This window comes from Nelumbo lutea, chromosome 6, assembly GCF_056320005.1.
Source record: "Nelumbo lutea isolate HS-2025 chromosome 6, American lotus-T2T, whole genome shotgun sequence".
Taxonomy (NCBI): domain Eukaryota; kingdom Viridiplantae; phylum Streptophyta; class Magnoliopsida; order Proteales; family Nelumbonaceae; genus Nelumbo; species Nelumbo lutea.
In genome coordinates, this window is record NC_142689.1 from 68,654,216 (window position 1) to 68,681,337 (window position 27,122).

Below are 27,122 nucleotides of genomic sequence, written 5' to 3' on the forward strand. Positions count from 1 at the left end.
TTTAAGTTGAAGAATATTTGCAACTGGTTAAACATCAATATCAACAAAACATTTAAAGACACCGCATGATCTATCTATCTTTTATTGGCTCACATTTCACTAGTATACTAATCAGCCATGTTAGACTTTAACAATGTTAAGATGTCAACTATGACTTCTCACTTTATCATTGTTGGTTCATTTTTTCGCTTCCTGGTTCAATTTCTGCACTGTAACATTTGCCCTGCCCATTGCTTTATTATAAGTGAAAATTCAAAAGTATTAGTATCGTTAATTTTCTGAATTTAATTTTCAATTGGATTTTTCTTTGTTATGCCAATAATACTTTCACAATTGTTACATGAAGTTCACCTTTCTAATCTAATCAAATTTATCCTTCTTGAATGTGCTTAATTATAAGGCTTTCAAAAAAAAATAATGTTCTATCATTTAGTGTGAGACCCATATGTTAACTGAACTTTTTTTTCTATCCCCAAACTTTACTCCAAGTGAAGGAGCAATGACATAGCTCAAGTATGAAGAAAATAAATGAAAGAAATTTGCTCAAAAATGAATTGTAAGAGAGGAAAAAAAATTGGATGGAACTTCATTGATAATATGCAAATTACAATATAGAATCAACTAGTTGGGAATTCATTCTCCCAAAAGGGATTGGGATTCACTCACCCAAGAGAAACTCTCTCAACTTTCAAAAAAAAAGCTCTAAGGTTCACAAAACAAAGGAAAAAAAATTGATTGCTCTAGCTTAAGATTACAAGACTTTATATAAAAAACAAAAACTAGCTATTGGAATATTAAATAAAAAACTAATTTTTGAAGCATTTAATAAAAGTAGCTGTTAAAAATCCACTAACAAACCAAAGTCAATTAACAAATTAATCGTTAAAAACCCACTAACCAAAAAAAATAACATTAAATTAATGAATTCAAATATAGCCCCACTTGTCTTCTCTAGTACTTCTCGTTACATGAACTTGAACTACATAAAGCGACCACCTTAAAATTTTAATTATTAAAAAATTATAACAATAAACAAAAGTACATAGGAGGACATAGCCCACCTTGCCCCAAAACCCCATCATACAAAGCACTCCCTTATGCACTCATCCCCACGTATAGAAAAAGCAAAAATAAACATTACTACAACAAAAAACAATAAGAAACTGACCTTACCATCTAATTGAAACTGTAGATAAGCCACAATTTCATCCTCAATAATCAGCTTTTCGACTCCCTACAGCTCAAACATGAAAATATAGCAATGAAACCTTCTTTCATCAGCCTCGATATTTGCAAGAAGATAAGCAGGTTTGTTTGCTTTAATTTACTAAGACTATGTTTGGTTTGAAGGAAAAGGTAGGGAAAGGAAGGGAAATGTGAGGAAACCTATACAAGGTTTGTAAAGGTTTCCCTACCTTTCCCTACTTTTTTCCTTCAAACCAAACACAACCTAAAGTTGTGTTTCAACAAAACATTTATACCATGTCTCATGATTAAGTACTTGTTAAAAGAAGTGCTTGTGCAACAAAGAAGTACTTATTTTAACAACCACTTAAGGTTGTTTGGTAACCCACTTTTCAAATCACTTATTATGTTTTTAAGCACTTATTGGGGTGGGGATGTCTTTCCCCATAAGTGCTTATATTGACACAAATGACAATTTTATCCCTCACTTCACTCATACATATATACAATGCTTTTCACATGTTAAACTATACATTTTAACTAATATTCCGCATGGACCCACACGTGAATCACCATATGGACCCAAAATAATAATAATAATAATAATAATAATAATAATAATAATAACAATAATAATAATAAATAGTAATCATAATAATAATAAAAAATAGTAATCATAATAATAATAATAAATAATAAATACTCTGGCCTCCCTCTCCATCTCATACTTCTTCTTCCTTTTCTTCTTCAGAACCCCCCCTGAAATCCATTGTTCATCATCTTCCTCACGACACATAACCAACGGTGGCGGTGAATCCATTCCAATCTCCACCTCCAATCTCTCATCTCTCTTTTTTCTCCCACGCCATCTCTTTCTTCTCTTTTTTCTTATTCTTCTCCTTAGTCTTCACTCTTTCCCTTTCCCTGTTCATCATCGTTGTTGCAGCGGCGGGTTTAGACCGGCAACAGTGGTGAGTGGCGGCGTTAAACAGGAATGATGACTGAGGAAGAAAAAAACATATTTGCAATCCCAGAGTTCAATCTCTGTGGCAAGGCTAAAGACTAAGGAAGAAAAAAATAGGAATGGTGAGTGGCAAGGCTGCATACTAGCAACCAAATCTGGGTTTTGATCCTAAAGTTTGACCTTTGTGGTAGTGTATTCAATCCCAGATTTGTGAACTAACCCAGGAAGAAAAAACAGAGTTCGATCTCTATGGAGTTTCAAGTTAAAAAAAAAAAAAAAAAAAAAAAAAAAAAAAACAGAAAATAACTTCAAGTGTAGATCTGTGAAAAAACATATAGTTCAAGTAGATCTACGAAGAACAGAGAGTTCAAGTTAGAAAAAAAAAAACCAAAAAAATGATTAAATGAGAAAAATAACTTCTGAAAAATAGAAGAAAGTGGCCAAACGACAAGTCCGCCTGCCACTTTTCCTCACCGCCGATGGTCGTCGGTGGGCCTGCAATTGGTGCACCACTACCTAGTAGTAGAGATGTTCGAGTGAATGGAGAAGAAGGAAGTATAACCCTCGTGTGGGGGTATTTTAGGTATTACAAAAAAATATTAGGGATTGGTTTGTCCCATTTTTTTGGAGAAGTACTTATTGAAGAAGTATTGAAAAAAATAAACTTGAAGTCACTTTTTTAAAGTACTTTCCCACTTTTTTACCAAACACACAAAATCACTTAATAACCACTTAATGTGTGGTCCCAGCTCTTAAAAGAAGTACTTATAAATGTTCTCAAAAGGGACTTTAACCTCTACCCAACTCTTTTGATCCTTAAAATATCGTAATGAACCACCCTGGGAGTGTTCATATATAGCACCTTGAACACTTCAACGAGAATCTTGTACCACTTTTGGGCACCTAATTGCTGTTACGATGAAGGCCCCTTGCACAGCCCCACATGAAACTAGGTGCATACGTGGCAAAGAAAGGATACGATAAAAGAAAAAACTTTAGCAGTCCACATTGGACAGCCTAGACCATCAGCAAGGGAGAGACCTATGGAAAATATGTATGCAAATAAAGAAGCCCGACCTCTTAGGCCCGAGCCTAGCTAGAAGACTAAAAATCCAAACCCAACCTGTATAAAATCTCAGGTTGAGCCCGCCCAAGTTGCACCACTAGCCGCAACACCTCCCACTTGTGTATGGTGAAATGTGCATGTGGGGCACTTGTGGGATGCCCTATGCTTATGCTCAGTTGATATGTTCTTTCCAAGAGATGGAGATCACCAAATTTGAATTGGGATTAGTTCCTCACACCGATTTCACAGCCATCCCACAATGTATTGGGAACATCTCCCATGAATAATAACAAACAAATACGGGAGATGTTCCCAATGTGAGGCTCTGTGAGGTTGGTGTCTGGAGGGCTTTGTAAGGAGCAGACCCGTACTCTTTGAGAGGGGAGGGGGATAGGTGCGGTGTTGCACTACTGAAACACCATTTATACGAGATTGAAGTGGGGGTGTTTATGATTCGGTTTAGAGAAAATCTTAAATCAAACCAATAAATTATGGTTTGAAAATTTTCTAAACCAAACCAAACCGTTTTGGTATAAAAACCAAGTCAGACCAAACCGTTTTGTTATAGTTTGCTATGGTTTTTTAATACGGTGGGAGAAATTTGGACCATTCTTTGATTCTATCAACCTATAAAAATCAAAACTTTTATTTTATTATTTTATTATAAAATTAAAGAATTTATTATATATTTATAATTTTACACATTCAGTTTAGATATATTATACTGTATATAACATTTATACATCATTTATTTATATATTATATTTTATATCATATATAATTTTGATTTACGGTTTGATTCGATTTATAAAATTCAAAAACTCAAACCAAAACCATAAACCACAAATTAACAAAATATAAAACCGAACCAAACTGTAAATTTAATTTGATTCGATTTTATTTTACTTTTTGAAGCAAACAATGAACACCTCTTTATTTGAGCGTCTCATCACCAAAGAGCAAGGATATCTATAAAAAAAAAAAAAGACATTTTTTTTTTAAGTATGAAAAATATCCACGACGCCCTCGTGTTACGACTATGTGGCCGTATCTTTGTTCAAATAAGAAATAACAAGAAGCCAAGAATAAAAACGACTGGTACCTGTTTACACCACGTAGATGCAGTCCGAACAACAATCAAAATCCAAGGCACCCATTAAATTGCATTTTCTATTAACACGAAAATCAGAATTGCATCCACGTACACCATCTCCATCCGGAAATCTATCATCATTCATCAACCCGAGCCTACAGTACTAACCGATTCTATCAGAACCTTTACTGTGAATTCTTGACGCCCCTCCGCTCTTTATCTCCAATTCCAACACAGAACAAGACACAGGCCAGCACAGTACTCCCTCGCCTCGCTCAGTGGAGCTCGAATTCGACTTCACTGAAAAAACTTGATAATTCCTACGGAGAGAGAAGGTCTATTACTATTAGCCTATTACCAAGTAAACTTGGAAACAGCCAAAGCGAGCGAGCAATGGCTTCCATATCCAATCCCCTCCTCTCCTCAACTTTCCTTGGTACTCAACTCCACCTCTCTCCCCCCACCCCCAAAACTACCAAACCCTCTTTCCCACTTTCTCTTATCACTAAAAGGAAATTCCTCATCACCAAATCCACTCTGAACAGAAACCCCATTTCAAATTCAAACACCCTCAGAAACATCCCATCTCAGGCCACTTTGGCTGCCCTAATTTTCTCCTCCATTGCACAAAACCCTCCCGCGGCCCTGGCCATAGACAACAACATCAACACCCCATCTCCCCCACCTGTAACTGAAGCCGAAGCCACCAAGGCCAACCCCTCTGCATCCTCTCCTTTCTCCCAAAATCTTCTCCTTACTGCCCCAAAACCACAAGCCCAGTCGACATCTGATCTCCCTGAAGGTAGTCAATGGCGATACAGCGAATTCCTCAATGCAGTCAAGAAAGGAAAGGTCGAACGTGTTCGCTTCAGCAAAGACGGGAGTGCCCTCCAGCTCACCGCTGTCGATGGCCGTCGAGCCACCGTTACCGTCCCTAACGACCCAGATCTGATCGACATCCTAGCGATGAACGGCGTCGACATTTCCGTCTCGGAGGGTGACTCCGGCAACGGCCTTTTCAATTTCATCGGGAATCTTCTTTTCCCGTTCCTCGCCTTCGCCGGATTGTTCTTCCTCTTCCGACGAGCACAGGGAGGCCCAGGTGGCCCAGGCGGTCTCGGTGGTCCGATGGACTTCGGTAGGTCGAAATCCAAATTCCAGGAGGTCCCGGAGACTGGGGTGACTTTTGCTGATGTCGCCGGTGCCGACCAGGCGAAATTGGAATTGCAGGAGGTTGTTGATTTCTTAAAGAACCCGGACAAGTATACTGCACTTGGAGCGAAAATCCCTAAAGGTTGTCTCTTGGTCGGACCTCCTGGAACTGGAAAGACCCTTTTGGCCCGTGCCGTTGCTGGAGAAGCTGGAGTGCCGTTTTTCTCGTGTGCTGCGTCGGAGTTTGTGGAGTTGTTCGTAGGAGTTGGAGCATCGAGGGTTCGGGACTTGTTCGAAAAGGCAAAGTCCAAGGCCCCCTGCATTGTATTTATTGATGAAATTGATGCCGTGGGTAGGCAGCGTGGGGCTGGGCTCGGAGGTGGAAACGATGAGAGGGAGCAGACAATCAACCAGCTTCTGACGGAGATGGATGGGTTCTCTGGCAACAGTGGTGTGATCGTCCTGGCTGCCACCAACAGGCCGGACGTCCTTGATGCCGCATTGCTAAGGCCTGGCAGGTTCGATCGGCAGGTCACAGTCGACAGGCCTGATGTGGCCGGTAGAGTCAAGATACTTCAGGTTAGCTCAATTAATTCTGAAGTCTGATCAAACGCTTTTTCCATGCTCTTCAAACCTTTCTTCTTATTAGAAATTTGTGAAATCATTAATCAATACTAACCTAGGAGCTCTGGAAAGGAAATTAAAGGGAACTGAAGTTAAGTAAATTGATTGAACAAAACTATTGGAAAGTTTCAAATTTAGAGAATAAAACTCTGCTTGAAAATATCATTTCTTGTTATCTTAAAATCGTTTATGATGTAGTTTCCTTTTAGTTAATAACTATTTTTTTTCTTTCAACTCAAATAATAAAAACCTTCGGTTTGTCAGCAACGAATCTTTAGTGTGAGTAGAAAGAAGTAAAATCAGGCCATTTGTTCTTTTTTTCACGGAAAAGAAGTCTTAAGAAAATTCATTTTGCAACAGATTGTTTTGATATATCTAATTGACTTAAACATGATTAAGTAGTCAAGCACTTGCTTATCCAATAGTACGGTCTTCAGTGATGATTTGCATCTCATGCAACTTGTGTACTGACCAAGATAGAGATTAAAAATAATAAATGTCATTGGAGAACATTCTGGATGTAATTATCCTGATGCAAGGTTCAAATGCGGGGCAATGGAAGGGGAAACTATGTTAATTCTGAGAGGATACCAGCTATGCAGTAAGAGGCTTTATGTAATAATAACAATGGGCACAAACTGCAAATGTAACTTAATGGATCTGAAGAGTCAGAAGATACAACTCAACCTCTGTCATAATTGTCAAATATATATATATATATAATTGACTCTGCCTCTGTCTTCCTGAAGTGTTCCTAGCTCTGCTGGGTCCAGTTAAATCTGCTCAAGTTCTATCAAGCTTTCTTTGAGGTGCCTAACATTTTTGAACTAGCACCTCCTGTGGACAGAATTATATGGTTCGTCCTTGCCAAATGGATCTCTGGTTTAACCAGTGATTAATCTAGATTCGGAGTAGAGAAGTGATTAATGGGCAATTAATTGATAACCTGAAAATTATCAGCTCTTCTAGTCTGACCAATTGCTCTATTTCAGTTCAATTTATTTATTTATTTATTTGTTTTTGTTTACTTTTTTTTATGCACACATTCATTTGAAGCAACGATATCTTGACAATAATTTGTTCTTTAGACATTTATCCGAAGTCTATTCCTGCATATACATGCAGTTTTCGAATGGAAAATATCAGGCAATTTTTTCAAAAAGTAATAGAATATATTGTAGTTTTTCTTTGTTTTTTTCAACAACACCGTTCTCTCTGTGACAGGTGCACTCCAGAGGAAAGGCACTTGCAAAGGATGTGGATTTTGAAAAGATTGCAAGAAGAACTCCTGGTTTTACAGGTGCTGATTTGCAAAACTTGATGAATGAAGCAGCCATTCTTGCAGCCAGGCGGGACCTCAAGGAGATAAGCAAAGACGAGATATCTGATGCTTTGGAGAGGATAATTGCTGGGCCTGAGAAGAAGAATGCAGTAGTGTCAGATGAGAAAAAGAAATTAGTTGCTTATCATGGTATGTTTTACCCACTGCTGTAGATGCTACCTTCCAGAGTACTGCAATTTATGTCAACTGTTTAACATAATTCGAGCTATTTGCAGAGGCTGGGCATGCTCTGGTAGGTGCACTCATGCCAGAATATGATCCAGTTGCTAAGATTTCTATCATCCCTCGTGGGCAAGCTGGTGGGCTTACATTTTTTGCTCCAAGTGAAGAGCGGCTTGAGTCTGGGTTATACAGCAGAAGCTACCTGGAGAACCAAATGGCTGTAGCACTTGGTGGAAGGTTTGTCGTAGACCCATCTTTCTTATCATTCCATTAAATCAAAGAGTTGGTTTGTTAATCTTAGTGAAATAAATAACCTGTGGAGAGATCATCATCATCTGCATTTGGTAAAGAATTCATAAACAGACATTCAGATGATTCCTAACTAAATAATCCACTGCTGAACCAAATCAATGAACCATATGGTAAATAATCCATTGCTTTCAAGTGAAACAAGATTCAGAAATTGCATTCTGAGTTTCTAACCTTTTCAGCCAATTTGCCTTGTGCGCACTTGAGAGGAATTCAAATTGTCCACAAGTCTGGATCTGCTGTGTCCGGGATATTGTGACCTCAACAGTGTCCCCAATAAAATAAGTCAACTGTTTTTGGGCACATGTATGGGTTTTGTTTATTTGAATATTTATGGATACATATTCCACCCAAACCGCCCCTTCCCCGCCCCCTCCCCCCTGGTATGAAAATAGAAATTGCAGCCTCATCAATCATGTTCTCTGGCCTTTGCTCCCTTTCTAGTTTCTCTTATTTCCTTTTTTTATCCAGTCCAAACACTTCCCTCTCTCATTTCTTTTCTTTTTTTTCGAACCATTCTCACTAACTCTCTTCTTTCTAGTGAACCTTCATATCTACCATGGATTTCCATTTCCTAGTTAGAGGGCCTGCTTCTGAGTGCAAAGAGGGGGATGCAACTGACCTCATTGTAGCATCGTTTGCCCTTTCTCAGTAGAATACACGTGATGCCAAAAAAAAAAAGAATACACGTTATGAAGAGCTCCCATTTACTTGTCAAAAAAAAAAAAAGAGCTCCCATTTGGGTTCCTTACTAACCTCAACCTTAGGACATCTCTGTTCTGTGGAGACGAGAAACCTCTGGGTTTCTATAGGGGATTTGGAATGAACATCATGATTGGCAGAAAACAAAATATGATTTATTTCTAATCTACACACTGCCGATGCAGGGTTGCGGAAGAGGTCATATTCGGGAAAGATAATGTCACAACTGGTGCTTCCAACGACTTCATGCAGGTTTCACGTGTGGCTAGGCAGATGGTTGAACGGTTTGGATTCAGTAAAAGGATCGGACAGGTTGCCATTGGTGGACCTGGTGGCAATCCCTTCTTAGGTCAACAGGTGAGAGTGTTTTTACCTCTTTTTGTATATTTATTTATTATTATTATTTCTTTTTTTAGAGGGGGCGAGGTGATTATGGATTAGAGTTTTTTTATCTAGCTTGGTGGCATTTGCCACCTGTTAATTTTATGAAGTGCCACTTCATAAAACGTTTCGCCCACACAATTTCAATGTGTGATTTATTTCTGTTTCTTCAAATGGTCGTGGTGTCTTAAGCCATGGTGTTGCATTCCTGTTTTGACTCCACATAAATGATATGATTGAGCACATTCAACTTCAAACGGCAACACCACTTTTTACCTAGGTTATGCAAGGGATAATGTCAAAAAAAAAAAGGTAAATTACAGACTGCCATCTACTTTGGGAGTTGTGACACTTAGGGTTGGTTCGCAGTTGGAATTAGAATCTAAATCCTCTGGAATCGGAATCGGAATGCTCCATTCCCGTAGTCTGTTTGGTTCAAGACCCAGACAGGAATGGGAATGGGAATTAGAATCAGCAGGAATAGGATTTTATTCCCAAGGGAAGGGCAGGGAAGGGCAGGGAATGGCCATTCCCTCAAATGGTGGAATGCCATTCAGCAGGAATGGGAATGGGATTCCGATTACACCCAACCAAACAGTTGGAATCAAAATAACCTATTCTAATTCTGATTCCAAACCCCTATTTCCGTGAATGAAATGGGGCCTTAGTTCCCATGAACTTTCGTTTGTGACAAAGACCCACTCTTTTTAGATTCCGGCATTTTGCCCCCCCCTCTGTTAGTGGACTTGACAGTAAAGATCAAATTTTGTATTCTATTGTATTTTTCTATCAGTACTTTCCTTTTTTTTGTCTGCAATTTTCTGTATTTTTGTTATAATTTTTTCAATTTCCTTTTTGTTGCTTTTTTTTTTTTTTTTGCAATTCAGTGTTTTCTTTATTTTTTGTATTTTGTTTTAGTTTACAATTTCCTGTTTTTCCTTAGGCTCGGTCTGGAAAGAGTACAAATACAATTTGCACTTTACACATTTGTATTTGTACTCTTTCCAAACTGAGCCTTATTTTCTGTTTTTTATTGTATTTTATCAATTTTGCACAAAATGGTCTTATAAAATGATACAAGGTCATTTCAGGGTTTTAGAAATATTTAAATATGCACATGGAAGTTACTTGAGAATGCTTTTGAAGTCGACTTTTGGAATGCTAATAGTGATGGCAAATTTGCCCAAACCAGAAAGAGGTCTTTGTTACAAATGAAACTTTGGGAGGTTAAGTAATCACTACCCAAAGTTCATGTGGTAGTCTGTAATTTACCCAGAAAAAACATTTCCCAGTAGAAGGCATTTCACATTGTTTCTCCTTTGTGGTGTCAATTTGTTTCTATTTTAACTGTAATAAAATATTTTAGTGTATTTTGTGTCGAAAGACTCAGAACATCTCCCTTTTCCATTTTTTTTTGGATCCAACCATATTATTAGCAAAGCAAACAAGTGATGGGCCTTACACATGGGAATTGATTTCCGAACTTAGGAAACCTCTAAATTTCGATTTCTGAATAAAAATTTTATTTGAATACCGAAATGTGTCGGGTTAATTTCAAGAACCAGACTCGAGGATGAGAAATCCAGCTTTTTTTTTTAAAGATGTTAGTGATTTTAAATTGTGAAATGGCATAAATGATTAATCTGGAGGAAACATGCTTTTTATCGTTTAATGGTTCTCTATCTTCATATGATTAAAAGGTCTGTCCGGTATTTGTCTTGTTTCCAGATGTCATCCCAGAAGGATTATTCAATGGCCACTGCAGATGTAGTGGATGCAGAAGTGAGAGAACTGGTAGAGAGGGCATATGCAAGGGCCACGCAGATCATTACGACCCATATTGACATCCTCCACAAGCTTGCTCTACTTCTTATGGAGAAAGAGACCGTGGATGGGGAAGAGTTCATGAGCCTCTTCATTGACGGCAAGGCGGAGTTATACGTTGCTTAACCCACCGACCTATCACCTCTTAAGATTCTTATTGTATTATAATATTATTTAATAAGACATATACACATCTTGAAAAAAGAAATTATTTCCTTAAAATGGAGAAAAAAATGGAAAATATAGAGTGAAGAAAAAAGGAACATGCATTGATATATAAAGAAAAAAACTTGGGTTCCCCTCACATTTTTTCTTTTGGGTTGAGAAGCCAACTTCCCATCTGGATTGATTGATTTGATTACACATGCTCGGTGTGCTCCTTCCTATCAACAACTGCATGGTGAATGCATTATCATAAATATGAATATGGTCGAACTCGAATCTCATTCTCATGGATCATTGCCTCTCATCTTCTTTGCCTCTTTTCTAGTCCCGTAGCCTCCTTTAACATGTCAGCTGCATCTTTGTGCATGTCAAGCTTCGCCAGGGCAACTGCCTGCATGTAGAAGGCCGTGGGCCAATCTGGATAAACACATTGTGCTTGCATTGCATCTCGTAAAGCAGCATCTGGTTGGTCGCTAAGGAGATAGCATAGGCTCCGCCGTGCATAAACAGTTGGAGAAATCATTGTTCCCGCGTCTATAAACTGCGAAAAAGGAATGACGTTAAAACACCCAAGAAAATAAAGGAAATGTTTTGCTCAGACTGATGACCGAAATATCAAGCGTTATAGGAGCTAAAAGCAAAAAAAAAAAAAAAAGAAAAAAAAAAACTAAATAGCTAAAAGAAAAACAATAGATCAACACTGATGGATCTTTGGATTCACAAAATGATAGAATAGGTAGTCAAATATTGAGCTGCAAATTATATCTTTTTGTCCAAATTCAAATCAAACCCAAACCAATGTTATGCTTATATCTACATAAAATTAATGTATAATATAAAATCTAAATCCATCTGAATCAAAACTTAAATCAGATGGAATGTCATTCAATTGGAATTCAAATATTAAAAGAACTAGGTATATCTGATTTAATCCATTGCAGCCCTCGTCAAATAAGATTTTAGAAACCGCACTAGGCAATTGAGTATTGGCACCATCCCTCAGGCCCTATAGTTGATCAGGAAAACACCAAGAACCAAAACCTATGGGGGGAAAGCCTTCCAACTCAGATGGTTTCTGGGTCTTAGTATTTGGTGATACTTCTTTCCACTTCCTTCACAGGTTGTGACCTTTTCCATTTCTTGGGTTCACTTTTTTTTTTCACGTTATGTTTTTCCCTTCTGTCATTTTTAAATAATTTTCATCAACTCATGGATTGGTAGTAAGCTGATTAACCTCACGTTTGCTTCTTAAGATTGATGAAACAATCACTATTTCAAAATTCTCCATAAGAACATGTTTATATGGAGATAGAATTTGCTAAATGCAATAGCTGTTCAGAAGGCTGTGGAACCAATGATAACATTCCGCACCAGTCATAAAATGCATGGGCCCCACCACAGCCTGCTAAACAACTAAATCGTTCAGCTAATCCAATTTCGTTTATATGAAAACAAAAACTTGTTACAGACATGAAATAATTCCCTTCACCACACCAGAAATAGAACGCTCACCTGAGAATAACAATCAATGGCAGTTTTAAAATCCTTATCACGGAATGCAAAGTCCCCACGTTTCCTGGCCTCCAGCATATCTCGCATTTGTTGTGTCCATTCTTGGAAGGATAACTGCAAAAATAAACATCAAAAGAACCATAAGAAAAGCACCAAAAGGCATCTCCCAGACTCCCCATTCATGAGTCAGGATCTAGTCATAAGAGTGCCCCAACAGCCATTGCAGCCATGCACTGGGAACATCTTCCTTGTCCTTCATGGTAAGATGTTCCTGATGTACAACTGCAATGATTATTGGGATCAGTTGTTGGGACCAGATCCAGACTACCCATACATACAAATCAATTACCTCATTGGTTCCTTCATCATCTCTATAGTGTGCCATCACTAAAATCTGATGGATTGCTGTAAGGTCCATGCGTGAACAGGCCTCTCCCATTGGAGAGAGAGGGTGTTGGGGTGCAGTGGGGGCCTCCTCCTGCTTTGGTATTCCCATCATTTCATAAGATGGCACCTGTATGAAGAGAATCACAGAGGTCAGATCAGAACGAAGATTATCCTGATAAGCTGTTCTTTTATTCTCATAAAAAGGAAAACAAAAAGCATCTCAGTGAAGTAGAAATAAATTGTTTTTGCATGGATGCACAACAAGAATGTAGCTCTGGCCCAACACTTTATTCAAGGTTCTTATTGCAGTTTTCAAGCATGCAAAAATAGAGACCATAAGCAAAGATAGGAAATTACATCGGGTTTTGTATTTAATGGAGAAAGTGTGGCAACAAGGTTCTTTGTATTGGGCCGCTCCCTAGGTTCATATTGCAAACATCGAGAGGCAAGGCCAATGACTTTTGTTGCTTCTTCTGTGGAAAAGTTTCCCTCTAAATGTGAATCCATTAAGAGAAGTATGCTTTTACCTCGTATCATATCAAGAGCCTGCACTCATACAAAGATTAAATAATCAAGGATCTTAAATATTATTTCAAACTAGAATAAATTGGACATATATAAACATAGAATTTCCAACCACACCAAACATTCTAGCTAAGTATCATGCCATGATCAACCAATGTCAAGTAAAGGTAATGGGACACTGATAATTTGTACATATGAGTCATTCACACTATAAGGCACTCCTCTACTTGAGAGCTGTATTAGCTCTTTTTGTGGGGTTTCCCCTTGTATAATTCTCGATCTTTTACTAAAAAAGAAAAAAAAAAAAAAAAAAGATGTGATTTGTAGGTTTCTTCTACATTTACTCAAACAGAAATTTGATATATGAACCTTAGTGACTTAAGTCTTTTTTTTAGGTGAAAAACCATAGTGACTAAGTCACCATATGAATTGATCAGCTAGGATCAGTCAATTAATCTCAACCATCTCCAAATGATTTACCAATGTTTTAATAACCACCACCATTGCCTGAACACTGTTGAACCTTCATATCTTACACCTCCACCATTGCCCACACTCCACAACTTGTTTCATCTCCCCCTTACCACCACCTTTCTTATCTCTACCTTCTCCACCACAAACAATCCATTCATCTCCATTTTATATATGCCTAACCTTCACCATTGCTCCCACCACCAGCCCTTTGTTATTTCTGTTTATCCCGTCCTAATATTTCTACTAAAATCCCCATTGCAAGTACCAACTCCTCCCCTATTCAGTCTCAATTTTTGCTTCAAAAATTATAAAATGGTCTGATTTTAACTCATTATTACCACCATTAGGGGGTTCAATATTATACCAAGGCATAGTTAAGTCACAGAAAACAGAACAGGGGTTAAGTGTCACACCCCTAAAGTACAGGGGAGATCCATGTAATTTTTCTTTTTTTTTTGGAAAAGGTGGGATTTACTGATCACTTAAAAGAAAAAATTGTAGTGTTTGAAAGTTAATAGGCTAGAAATTTCCAAAAAAAAAACAGAAAGAAGGGAAATGAATTAAATTAGCAGATTTATACATGTTAGATAGTCCTCCAGACCAATGGACATATTACTGGTAAGCCCAAAAAAGAGAGAACACTATGAAGTATCCAAATAGTTCTTGTTGGATGCTCACACTTCAGATGGTCCATAGGCATATTGTCACCATCTTCAGCATCCAGCATGAAGAACTTATTCAAATGAAAAATGGCTGTTTTGGATTGGTAATATTTTGTGATTTCTTGTGTATGGTCGACCTCTAGTGATTTTTTTTTTCTGTTTTTGATAAATGCATCTAGTGATGATTTCCCTTCCCACTGCACATTCAAATAAGTTAAGGAATAACTCCTACTTTTTAATGAATTATGTTGATCTTGTCAATCATGACAAATATGGGGAATGAAAGATATTCATAGAAACAGTCTTCCTATATCAACTTAAGTACAAATTAACTCCACTCTTCTCAGACTTAATCCCATGTATTTGGGGTTAGTTAAACAAATCCTGTCCTGCCATTGTGCTTCCTACTACTTTTTAATGAATTATGTTGATCTTGTCACCATCTTGTCAATCATGACAAATATGGGGAATGAAAGATATTCATAGAAACAGTCTTCCTATATCAACTTAAGTACAAATTAACTCCACTCTTCTCAGACTTAATCCCATGTATTTGGGGTTAGTTACACAAATCCTGTCCTGCCATTGTGCTTTATCAACAACCATGTTTTCTGTCCAAATGTAAGTCCATAAATCTCTTTTACCACCTCAGGCTACTTTTTTCTAATCATGATTCCACTGGTTTAGAACTTCCATCTCAGCTTGTCCATAAAAAAGAAAAGACTGAATGGGCTATAGAAGTAAAAGAGCTTACATGACTTGGAGGGATGTGCTTTCCACTAAGAAGATCCAAGAGGACTGTACCAAAACTGAAGACAACACTTTCAGGAGTGACCCTCCCTACAAATATACACATCATCATTGTTTCAGATGGAATTAGTCAAAATCAACCAAGACTGGACTAGTAGTCAAAACCAAAGAAGAATAGCCATTATTGTAATACAATGATAAAACAGTTCACACTCCATAGATTGTCGTGCAAAATATTCAAGAACAAGGTGAAGAAATCAGCTTGTTACTTTCTTCCCAACTGGATGCTACAGTACAGTATACCAACATCATGTTCTATGTAGGTGACATGACATCGTTATTCTGAATCAAAAGGACTAAATTTTCAATTATACAGTTAAAGAGAAATGAATTTGTGAAAACTAACATATGAATGGCTAAATGTTTTCTATAGAGGTAGCTTTTTACAATTACCAGAAGGAAACATATGGTGAACAAATCTGAGGCATGGTAAGAAAAATGTGTATTAGTATATTCCAAATAAGTTTTAAATCCATCAAATACTCTTCATCTCATCTTAATTCAACTGTTAAATTGTGGACCAAATCCTGATTGCTAATGAAAATACAGATGATAAGATGAAAAAAAGGGGAAGAAAGAGTACTTTGCAAGTTGGATTAGCAAAGGCCTATGATTTGGTGGACTACAAGTTTATTATTGAGATCTCAGAGAAAGTTGTTTTTAGTAACAAGTGGTGTAAATGGCTTAAAGGATGTATTAGTTCTTGTCATTACTCCATTTTGGTTAATGGAGTGGCAAGAGATTTCTTCCCTGCAAAGAGAGGTTTGAGACAAGGGGTTCCCCCCTCCTCTTTCTTGCTCACTTTGGTGGCAGGTGTGTTGAGTAGAATGATCATTCAAGCAAACAAGCCTTTAAATCTTTCTCAGTAGATGGTATACTAAGATCATTGGAAACAATGACAAGTCCACAATTGTAAAAGGCATGTAGTTGTCTCTGAATGGAAATCCCCTTCACAATTCACACAATAACAATGTAAAACTGAACTTTGATGGAGGCTCTGTGGGTAAGTCTGGACCGTCAAGAATTGGAGTGTTAGAAATGAAGGTGTGGTGGTAGCATTATACTTGGAACTGATTGAGCATGGAGACTCACTAAAAGCTGAGGTCCCATCTCTCTTACAAGGACTGAAATTAGCCAAACAGCTTGAATTGAAGAAGGTGGAGGTTGATGGAGACTCAAAGCTAGTTATTTCTTCAATGAGCTGCAACAATCCAACCCGGGTGCTTGGAATATTCAGGCAAACTATAAGAGAAGAGAATATTGACTACATGGGTGGAAGCTACTTTCAGGTGGATGAAAAGAATGGGAAATGGATTGGCTGACGTCCCAGCAAAGCAAAGGGTTTACAGGGAAGAACTCTTTTGGGCAGAATTGTTTTTTTTTTTTTTATCAATAACCACAGATTTCATTAATAAGGGAATAAAGTTACAAAGAATGGGAGCTAAAAATCCTTAGCTTCCCTAGGCATGAGAATACACCTGACTTGAAAACACAAAAACTTACAACTGAGCTCAAAACTCAGAAGCCCTATTAACCCCTTGTCTGGCTAATCCATCAGCAAAGGAATTAGCATTTCTTTTTACCCAAGTACAATGGACTTCCATATCCTTGATCAGCCATTTAAACTTTCTCTTCTCATTGTTGTAGCTCCACATCTTAGCAGTGTCTTCTTTCAACCAGTCCACTACAATCGCAGAATCTCCCTCAATAATCAGTTTCTTAGCATTAATTTCTTTGGCCCTTTGAACCCCTTTCAAGGCTGCTAACACCTCAGCCCTCAAGGAGTCTCCCACTCCAATTGGGCCAGAAAACAAAGCTAACCTCTCTCATCTCTTAATACCCCCCCCCCAATACCCAAAGGCCCTGGATTCCCCATACTACTGCCATCAAAATTTAGTTTGATAAAACCAGGAGGAGGGTTCCAATTGAGATTCAAAGTTTTCTTTCTTGAAATTGAGCTAGCAACTTATTTCCAATTTCTTAACATATCATTTGTTGAAAAATCTGTGAACTCGTTCATTGTCTTCAGCCAATGTATTACCCAAAAAAAATGAATGGGTTGCTGGATTAATTTCCAGCATCATATGTAATGATTTAATTCTCAATTAATGAAAGTAATTTCTGTTGCTGATCCCCCAAAAAAATCAAGTGTGGTCAAAACTTTCACAAGCTGTTTGGTCACCAATAGATCATACCAACAGATTTATAAAGATTAGATGATTCTTATCCAGCAAAAGGTTTTGCAGTAAGGTTGCATATCATGGTATCTTGCTCCCTTTTTGATCTATTGGTGTCTTCGGAAAGAAAGGAAACAACAGAATTTTTTATCAGAAAATGGTGTCCCAAGCTTATTTTGATCAGGAGGATAGAGAACCTAATTTATTTTGGGTATCAATGCATAATTTCAATCATCATGTAGAGACCATGCTTTCTTCTATAACAAGCACAAAAATGGGCTCATCTCTTGAACCTTTTTCTCTTTCAAATATATAAAAAAGTGTAACCAGAATACCAGATACATTTACTGACTAAAAGAAGAACAGTATTTATTCCCAAACTTCAAAGAATCATAAAGTAGAAATGAAAGATTGCAATAAGCTTCAGCTATTGTGGGTTTGGGGTGTTTGTGTCAAAACCCTTTAAACCCTAATGATTTCTCTTAAAGAGACGTTTTCTATAGGAATGAACCACAATGTGTGAACAAATTCAATACTTAGGCTAGCAGTAATTATTGTAGAATGATCTTTCCTTATTCAAAGTTGAATAAGATTTATCTAATGTGGGTTATTGATGTTAACAAGCAAGGAATAGATGCACAACAAGCAAAACCATAAATTTGAGGACCAAGAGTAAGTGATACCATTCCGAGGCTAACTACACCATAGGGTGGATGATTTGATCATGTACTTATTTTAAATCTTAAAAAATTCTATCAGTCACTCATCAAAAAACAAAAAAGAAAAAAGAGAAATGATACCATTTCATAGGTAATTATAAAAAGATACCATTTCGTAGGTACTCCGGAGGAGTGTAAGCAAGATTTGTACTATAACTTTTCCCATCCCTGCTATTTTTCATAAGTCCAAAACAAGAAAGCCGAGGATCACCAGCCTACAAGGGCAAATAGAACCATCAAACCATTTGGAAGTTAAAGACACATTACATCATTTGAATAGTACTATGCAAAGGTGAACTGCATAAGAAATGAAGAAATCTGTATAATTGCATGATATAGAAGTTAGATAAGTTTTATTCTTTGGAATTACATAACAATAGAACACTGAAAAAAAAATAAATATTGAAATTGAGAAAAGAGATGAATAATAACACCTCATCAAAGAGGACTCTATAAGCATTCAAGTCATGATACAGAGGCCGGCCTTCAGTACTGCAATATTCTAAAGCTTCAGCAATATATAAAGCAACTCTTAAGCGCATGGCCCACTCAATGGTTTGATTTTCCCCTGTGAAGAAAGAAGAATTAGCATCTAGGTTTTACATCTATTCGTACAAAGGAAGCAGGAGAATTGGCATACAGATTTATTAGAGCTATATACACTCAGCTGAAAGGGAGGACTAAAACTTATGTAGCTAACCTGAGATGGGGAGGGAAAATCTCAAGTTGAACTAAGATGAGTTAATTAATACCTCTTACAACTAAAGCCAATAAACTAAATTCATAATCATCAGTTAGGACTTACAGAAAAGAAACGCAAGGAAATATGAGGCGATTGACCATAAATGCAAAAGCTATTGAAATGAGGATAAAATAATTGCATTAGTTGGACCATTCAATTTGATCTCGTCTGGCAACTCGTATCAAATAATATTACCAACTTATTAGACTCAGACAAGGAATACCAAATGAAAATTTAATCCAACAAAAGCTACAAATGCAATACCCCGGGAATGCTGCTAGGGACTTTAGCCATTTATTCATGCTCCTACAGACCCACTTTACTACGCCACCACAACGAGATGAATCTCAATCAGGTGCCCAGAAAGTTACCCATTAAGATCAAGCAATTGATTGCGAAAGTCATATCTTCCAAACAAGTGGTTTGTATTTGACTCCATAATTTTAGCCAGATTGAAATAATCAAAGAATTTCATAATGCCCCAAGAATAGTTCAAATTTTGCAACCAGATATATGAAGAAGTAAGATTAGAACAAAAGGGAGGCGCACATACAGTGGAATAGATGCTTAGCGAGGGTATCGTTGGGCATATACTCTGCAACAAGCAGCCTCTCATCACCGTCGCAGCAGTAACCGATCAAATTTGCAATCCTTTGATGCCGCAACTTTCCCACACCCAATGCTTCATCCTAAAAACCAAAAAAGAAACAGCAATAATCAGCACATCATTAAAAAGCATATCTATAAAATCGAAATAAAGAAAGAAAAAGAGAATTAAGGACAAAAAATAAAATGAGGAAAGAGGGAAAAAAAAGAAGGGCGGGCTTATACAGCAAACTGCTTGGGATCGGGCCAGGCCGTCTTGGTGAATTTCTTGACAGCGATCCATTGTCGATTCTGGAGGCGACCCTTGTAGACGAGATTAGGGGCCTTTTCGCCGCTCTCTGAGACGATGTTGTCGGAGCTGAAGTTATTGGTGGCGGCTCTAAGGTCGGAAAGAGAGAACTCCGAGAAAGGAGGAACGCCACCAGCGGCAGCTCCTGCAGGACCATCGTCGGCGGAGGGAGGAGGGTGGTTGAAGGGCGGGTTTTGGTTGTGCTGATTCTGCTTTTTCTCTTTATCCGGGTCAGCTTCGGTAAGGAGAGAGGATTCACAGCAGCCCATGACTGTTCCTTTTTTTTCCTTTCAAAATTTTGCTCCTTGTTCCTTGGTTGTTGAGGCCCTGGTTGGGAGGAGGAGAAACAGAAAAGGGAGCAAAGACAAACAGAGAGAAAGAAAGAGAAAGAAAATTGAGAATCGGCTCTCCTACTTTTCCGGTTTTCCCCTCTCGCTCCCTGTCTATCCCGTCTTGTTTGTTTCTGTGTTTTGTGTATGAAAAGAAAGGAGAGAGAGAGAGAGAGAGAGAGATCTACTAATGATGGGGCTTAGGGAGCCTCGGAGGGGAAACGGCCCCCTCTCTCTCTCTTCTCCCCCCTTTCTTTTTTTTTTTTTTCTCTTTCTTTTCACACTCACCTGTCCCTATCTCTCTTCTTCTCTTATTATTTTTTAATGGAGTCTCTCTCCTCCTCCTCCTTCTCCCTCTCTCTCTATCTTCCCTCCTCGTCTTTCCTTCGTCGGTCATTCGGTTCATTCCTTCTCTCTCTCCCCTCCCCTCTTCAAATTCAATACCAAGGAATCTATTTTAAAGAAGGGTATTATCGTCATAAACTCATTTCTATATATATTTTGACTACACGGTCGGTTGGTTTGTTGGGCAGGGGATGAGAGAGATATATAGAATGAGACGAATATGAGTTTAGGACCTCCGACACATAAACCGGGTCCGGGCATATCATGTTCATGTAATGTAACCATTATTGTATTTATATGTTGTAACTCCACTTCACCTACTTGGCGTCTCCCCTCATTTATTATTCGTTCGCTGCCACGTGTACGTACGTACGTTGCACGTACAACGATCAGATTTGGAATTGCCGATGCCTCAACGTGAATGTAGCCGAGGCCTCGACACAACCCGCTAATTGACCTCGGTCACTACGACCTTGAGACTGGGGGGCAAGTGATGTAAGGGTGTGTGGCCAACTTGCAAATCTTGACATGTGGTGTCAGTCGGATTCATCCCAGCCATCCTGCGAATCCTAAGACGTGGTGTTGGCTGGATGCACCCTGACCATCCATCACCAATCACTACCAACCGCTGCCTCTTGCTCCCAACTAGTCCTCCTCTTAGGCAACTTCGATTATAAAAAGGGGCTCCCACATTGATGTAAACATATCGGAACTCGAGACTCTAAATTTCCTCTCTTGCTTGGTCTGACCCCTTAGAACCCTTTGCTAACTTGATCGCCAGAGCCTTCACCCCTGTGATAATTCCCAGGGTCACTGACATCTTCTTTCTTTCTCTCAACAGGTTGGACCCATCGGCCTCGAACATTAAAATTTACGTTCAACAATCCTCATACAATCCAAGGATAGAACCTTATTACATCCATCAATTGAAGTCGGAGGCAAAGAACTCTGCTTGAACTGAAGAATAAAAACACAAGTGTTTTCATAAATTCTTCAACATCTTTCAAGCCAAACTTCCCAAAGAAGAATCGAAGCAATAATTTTTAACACTTAACTTCGTTGGGTATCTCTATCACAACTTAACCCATATGATCAAGTTGTTCATGATTAAAGCCGAATCTTAGCCCAATTAGAAACACCCAACCAATCCAAAATACATGATGACTTATGTATAAACTATTATCTTATACAAATTCAATTACAACAAACAAAACCAATGATGCCACCCTTTTAAGGCAACACCCTACACACAAAATGAACCATGGACGTAGATTATAGACACATGTCTTAACTAGGGAGTTCGGATCTATCGCTCACAAGTCACAAGCCAAGGCCATGTAGACGCTTGAAACAGCAGTGGCTGTGGCTGTGGATCAACTTTTCATCTTATAATTGGTTCAGATCCCATATCGGATCCAATTAACACTCGACTCCGATTATCTATATATATAACAAGTTTATAATCTTGTGTTTTATAAATTTATTTATTATTCATTTCTAAGATATATAATGATTATTTCATTTTTTTTAATATTCGACTGTTATACAAAAATACACAATACTGAAAAACTTAACAAATCAACAAATTAAATATCATAAAAGTGGTAGCTGATAATTAAGTGTTATTGATCGAAATTCACAGGTTAGGAGGGTGGGTTCAGCTTACCCCAGACCAGACTTTGTTTCAAGTCCTACATGAACTATCCACCTTTAGCCTTATGAAAAGAGAGAGATGAGACACTATCAGGGCACAACGCATGGAAGATATATAAAACATAAATGTACTTCTTCTTTTTTTTTATTTTTGAAAGCCAAAAACATAAATATATTTATAAAAAAGAAAATAAAGAAAATGAATATAATAAGGAAAATATAAAAAAAAAACCCGAACAGACCATATCTAGAAATCATTTGTAACTCAAAAACCCGACTAAGGATGCAACTTAGGTCAGGTTGGGTTGGGAATGTGTTGAATTATCTATGGACTAGGACCCTAACACGAGAGAGAGTTCAAGTAGTTGAAATTCATGAAATAAGGATAACCTGACTTGCAGTGCTAAACCTGACCCTAAGTAGCTCAAGATCGAGCTCGACTAAAAAACCCAGAGTTCGAAACTCAACCGAGTTTTGAGTTTCATACTTTAACTTGACTCAAGTCGATACTTGCGAGTTACTTGTCTTAAGCTAATATAAATAAATCAATATTTAAAATATAATAAATAAAAAATATATTAAAAAACTCGATTATATATTAAAAATTTTAAATAAATCAATATTATGAAATATTATAAATAAAAATATATTATAAAAAACTGGATCATAAATTTATTTATTTGTATTATAAATAAAAATTATTAAAAAATAATATTTTATTAGAACTCATGACTTATTCAAACTAGGTATTATGAATCTTGAACTCGACTCATCTAACTATTCAACTCGACTTGACAATCTTCAAGCCGAAATATTCGATATTAAGCAAACGGAACCGAATAGCTCGCAAGTTGGCTCGGTTCTCTTACACCCCCTAAGTATAAGATTATAATTAAACAGTCATGAAAATAAAAATACTTATCCTTGTATTATAAAAAAAAAAAAAAAAAAAAAGACTTATCACTGATCAGCCATGCAAAGAAAAATAGGGATAGATGATGATGTGTCGTATCTACACAGGAGAGGATAATACTATTATTCTAGTCCTGGCTTATTGTAGACTATTACCCTTAAATCATTGGATTTTATTTCCTCCGGCGAAAACTAAAACTTACGTTGTTGGGTAATTGAGAAAGCTGAAATTAACCTGGGTAAAAATAGCATAGCCATCATCAACACACTATCTCTTCTTGTATGGAACCTCCTCAGTCCTCTCAGTTGCAATTGATCTCGAGCAGGTATTTTGGTAAATTGCATCAACTCCATTGGACATCAGCAGTCCATTCCATCAACGCATCACGTCCAGTAGTAAAATTTTGAACTCAGTCTGATTCCACCGATGCATTTGAACGTTGTAGTGAATCAATGGGGATCAAGCTAAAGGAGTAGTAATTGACTCTCAGTCTGATGGGACCGGCCGGTAGTTGTTTTTGTTAGGAACGGAGTGAGTTCGACCATCGCGGCCGGAATTTAAGGAGAATGAAAGAATGAGAAATGGGTGTGGGCAAATCAACTGAGCTGACAAAGTGACAATAACCCAGCAGCGTCTAACTTAATATATTCCACTGCCAAACAAAAAAGCTGGAGGCCTGGGAGCTCAGCTCACGGGTGGTGTACTTGTTTGCTCATTCAGTCATTCCCAAATATCCCAATCACGGAGACGGAGCTACTGGAGCCTACTCACCCTAGCTATCTTATTAGGGTGGTGACTGGGGGTGGGTCCACTTTAATTTTCTGTGCGTGGACAGGTACTTTGTACGTGATTGTGTATGTTTGGAAGGAAGGTTAGACAAAATTATTCACCTATACCTTGTTTCTGCCACGTAAGACTAAGGAAATATATCCAGGTAGGGTTGGAATAGGATTGGGATGGGATACTATATGAATACATTCATCATTCAACCGTTGGTTGGAGATAATATTACAAAATTGTAAGTTTACGTCATCTCATCCCAGAAATTATGTGGGAGACCAGATCTGCTACTCATAGTGGGCGCCTCACTCGCGCCTCACATACACATCATACCATCTAGTGGGAACATCTCCCATACTTATAAGTTATTATTCACGGGAAATATTCCCAATGCACGGTGGGTGGATGTGCATGTGTGAAGAGCAGATCCTGTTCCAAGGCGGTGTGATAAACGGTAAGGTGAGTAGAGTTTGGGAATCACGAGAGATTGATGATTCCATGGCTAGTGCTATTCATCAAACCGATGAAACCGGTCAAAACAATCAATTTCCGATTCAATTGAGATCGGCTTTTATCGGGACAAACCTGTGCCCACACCGTTCTAACAGCTTTTTGCAACCTTGCATTGGGAATATCTCCCCATGAAATAAAGTATACAAGTATGGAGATATTCTCAATGTAAGGCATTAAAGGCTGCTCGAACAAACTTTGCGCTAACTGAAGCCGAACTCGATCCAACACAAGGTGGAGGGTGTTTGGAACCATGGGCGTTTATTAAATAAGCACTACCACATAGGCATCATTTTACCATTTTTTTTTCATTATGTGAATCCGTATGCACAGGGACTTGCAAAAGTATTCCTCGGTTTTATGTGCACATCTACTATTGGGGGAAGCTTCATTTTAGCACTTCCCCCTGTGTATAGGTGTTTATTCACTATTTTGTTGATGTGGTGCTTAATGGTGCCTAAGTGTCAATAAATAAGTTAATTATTACTTTTTTTTCGGTTTTTCAAACAAATCAAGTACAAAACATTTAGTAAATAAACATTAACGGCTCCAAACACATACGTTGTTTTTTTCCTAATATTTTCGAATGATTTGGCTCAACCATTGTGCTTACTCAAGAGGTCGAGTGAGTTTTGGTTGGCCATGTGTAAATTAACCTGATCTGATCATAGATATATGTATTAATATTTTATATTTTAAATTTAAGTTTTTAATATGAGAAAGTGAACTTTTTTCATATTTTTTAGGTGAAAAAATTTTATATTGCAACTTTATATTTTTATTAATTTTTTTAATAATATTATTGCAATTTTTAAATTTAAATCTTTAGAAACAATTAATTCACCCAAAAATCGACCCAAAACAATATAATTCGAATTGACTGATTTTTACTAATGATTAATCAGTTTTGAATAATCACTCCTCAATCCGATCAGGTCAATTTAATTAGCCAAACAACCTATAATTAAACCAAATGAACCCGTAAACACCCCTATTATGACTATGATGCTTGGCTGTTAATTATATACATGTCACATGACATGCACATACATCAAGGAAAAGAGGGTGAATCCGGTCATCACGAAATTGTGTTCACACCATTTTCACGGTCTTTTTCAACCATGAATTGACTGATTTTGTAAGCACCAAATCCGATTTGCAACGAGAAAACTACATTATTATTAATTTTGGTAAAAGAAAATATTTAAATTAAGATATCATATAATTAGGAAGGAAAGGAAAGGTGGAAATGAAATTAAGAGGGACAAATGAAACGTCATCTTCAGAAGTTGCACGTGGCAATGTTAAAAAGCTACGTCCCCTAGGAGAGTTGTGGAAGCGTGCGGCATTATTTGCCACGTATCGCTTGGATTCCTATTGTTCCCCAGTCCCCACATCACTTTCTCCTCAGTCTTTTACATCAACTCTGATTCTATTTTACTCCCCGATATCTTTCTCGATGTTGTTGCTTACTTGTATGTATCCTCTCCATCTCTCTGACTTTTCAGGTGTCTATATATCCAGTCAGGCAGCAAGCCAAGAAAGAGAATCGTGTCAATTTTGAAGCCGGATTCATTAATTTATGACATTAATTGATTACAAAAATTTTGTTATGCGTCTCATTCTTTTTAGAATAAAAAATTAGCTCAAGGTAATAAAATTGAATTAATATGCAGCATAAAATTAATTATGTTTCATATTGCTCATTTTGGTGTGTATTTATTTTTTCAAGGATAGAAAAAAACTTTTATTACAACAAGAAAACATCAAGGAGAGACACACCAAAATGACAAAACTGAAAATAATTAACATTACATGGCAGTAGTTCAAGGCTACCCCAGAAATTTTCTAACTCTTTTGATTTATATTCAAATAATCTTCTAATCCTCCCGTTCCATAGTGACCAGTAGACTGCAAAGGGAATACAGCTCCACATGATTTTGGCCTTCTTGTTTCCTCTAATTCTTGGCCACCTAGAGAAAATTTTTGTGAAAGATGATTGAAAAACACTCATTCTAAAAAGAAAATAGTAGAATTTCAAAATGAAATTTGCCACTTCGCAGGAGAAGAACAAATCGAGAACTGTCTCCTCGTTCATATTACACAAGTAGCAGAAGCGTGGTAAGACAAATCATCTTCTCTTCAAGTGATATGGTATGCTGTCAAGAGCTACCAACCAAGCAAATGCCTCCACTCTTAGAGGCACCGGATTTCCCCACACACTTTTAACACCCGCATAGATGTTTGTTGGTGGACAATTGTAAAAACTTATGCCGCCGACAAACGTCGACCATCAGTCGTTTACTGATAAAACAAATATGCTAGCGGTTTTGGAGACCTAGGCCAGCGGTTTATGAGTAATGATTCAAATCTCCAAAATTCTTGGCATAGATATTTATTAGTGGATTGTTGTAAAAACTTATGGTGGCAGACATTGACATGCCCCAATAAAATGTATATGCCAACAGTTTTGGAGACTTAGGCCGCAGTTATGAGCATTGATGCAAAGTTTTTTTTTTTTTTTTTTTTTTATAACAAAAATGAGCAACATAAGTCACAATTATATGATGCTTTATTATATTTTATGATTTTCTTAGTATGTTATGTTTATTGAATATATTAATTTGGTGAAATTTTTAGACATTTGTACTTCTTTGTGTTATTATTTTATTTTTTAACTTTACAATTTTTACATTCCATTTCTATTTAAAAGCTCCAAG

General features: G+C 37.4%; 2 protein-coding genes across 2 annotated transcripts; one reads left to right on the plus strand and one right to left on the minus strand.

Annotated features, from left to right (window-relative positions):
* Positions 1–4,308: 4,308 nt before the first annotated feature.
* Positions 4,309–11,052, plus strand: VAR1 (FtsH extracellular protease family). The gene is made up of 5 exons (XM_088952387.1): positions 4,309–6,039; positions 7,309–7,555; positions 7,642–7,825; positions 8,785–8,956; positions 10,709–11,052. Exons 1-5 carry the CDS (start codon positions 4,702–4,704, stop codon positions 10,928–10,930), a joined length of 2,163 nt encoding a protein of 720 aa, XP_088808513.1. The 5' UTR covers positions 4,309–4,701; the 3' UTR covers positions 10,931–11,052.
* Position 11,053: 1 nt separating this feature from the next.
* Positions 11,054–23,153, minus strand: LOC148849475 (serine/threonine-protein kinase BSK1-like). Its single transcript, XM_088952388.1, has 9 exons — positions 19,809–23,153; positions 19,531–19,666; positions 18,670–18,803; positions 18,345–18,450; positions 15,284–15,369; positions 13,226–13,414; positions 12,831–12,995; positions 12,482–12,595; positions 11,054–11,510 (listed from the first exon to the last, which is right to left on the minus strand). Exons 1-9 carry the CDS (start codon positions 20,139–20,141, stop codon positions 11,271–11,273), a joined length of 1,503 nt encoding a protein of 500 aa, XP_088808514.1. The 5' UTR covers positions 20,142–23,153; the 3' UTR covers positions 11,054–11,270.
* Positions 23,154–27,122: the final 3,969 nt, after the last annotated feature.

Coding starts and splice junctions, on each gene's coding strand:
- VAR1 (XM_088952387.1), top strand. CDS start 4,702: ATGGCTTCCATATCCAATCCCCTCCTCTCCTCAACTTTCCTTGGTACT. Junction 7,556..7,641: donor GAAATTAGTTGCTTATCATG/GTATGTTTTACC, acceptor AGCTATTTGCAG/AGGCTGGGCATGCTCTGGTA. Junction 8,957..10,708: donor ATCCCTTCTTAGGTCAACAG/GTGAGAGTGTTT, acceptor TCTTGTTTCCAG/ATGTCATCCCAGAAGGATTA.
- LOC148849475 (XM_088952388.1), bottom strand. CDS start 20,141: ATGGGCTGCTGTGAATCCTCTCTCCTTACCGAAGCTGACCCGGATAAA. Junction 19,667..19,808: donor CCGATCCCAAGCAGTTTGCT/GTATAAGCCCGC, acceptor TTTGGTTTTTAG/GATGAAGCATTGGGTGTGGG. Junction 12,596..12,830: donor ATGATGAAGGAACCAATGAG/GTAATTGATTTG, acceptor TTATTTTTGCAG/TTATCCTTCCAAGAATGGAC.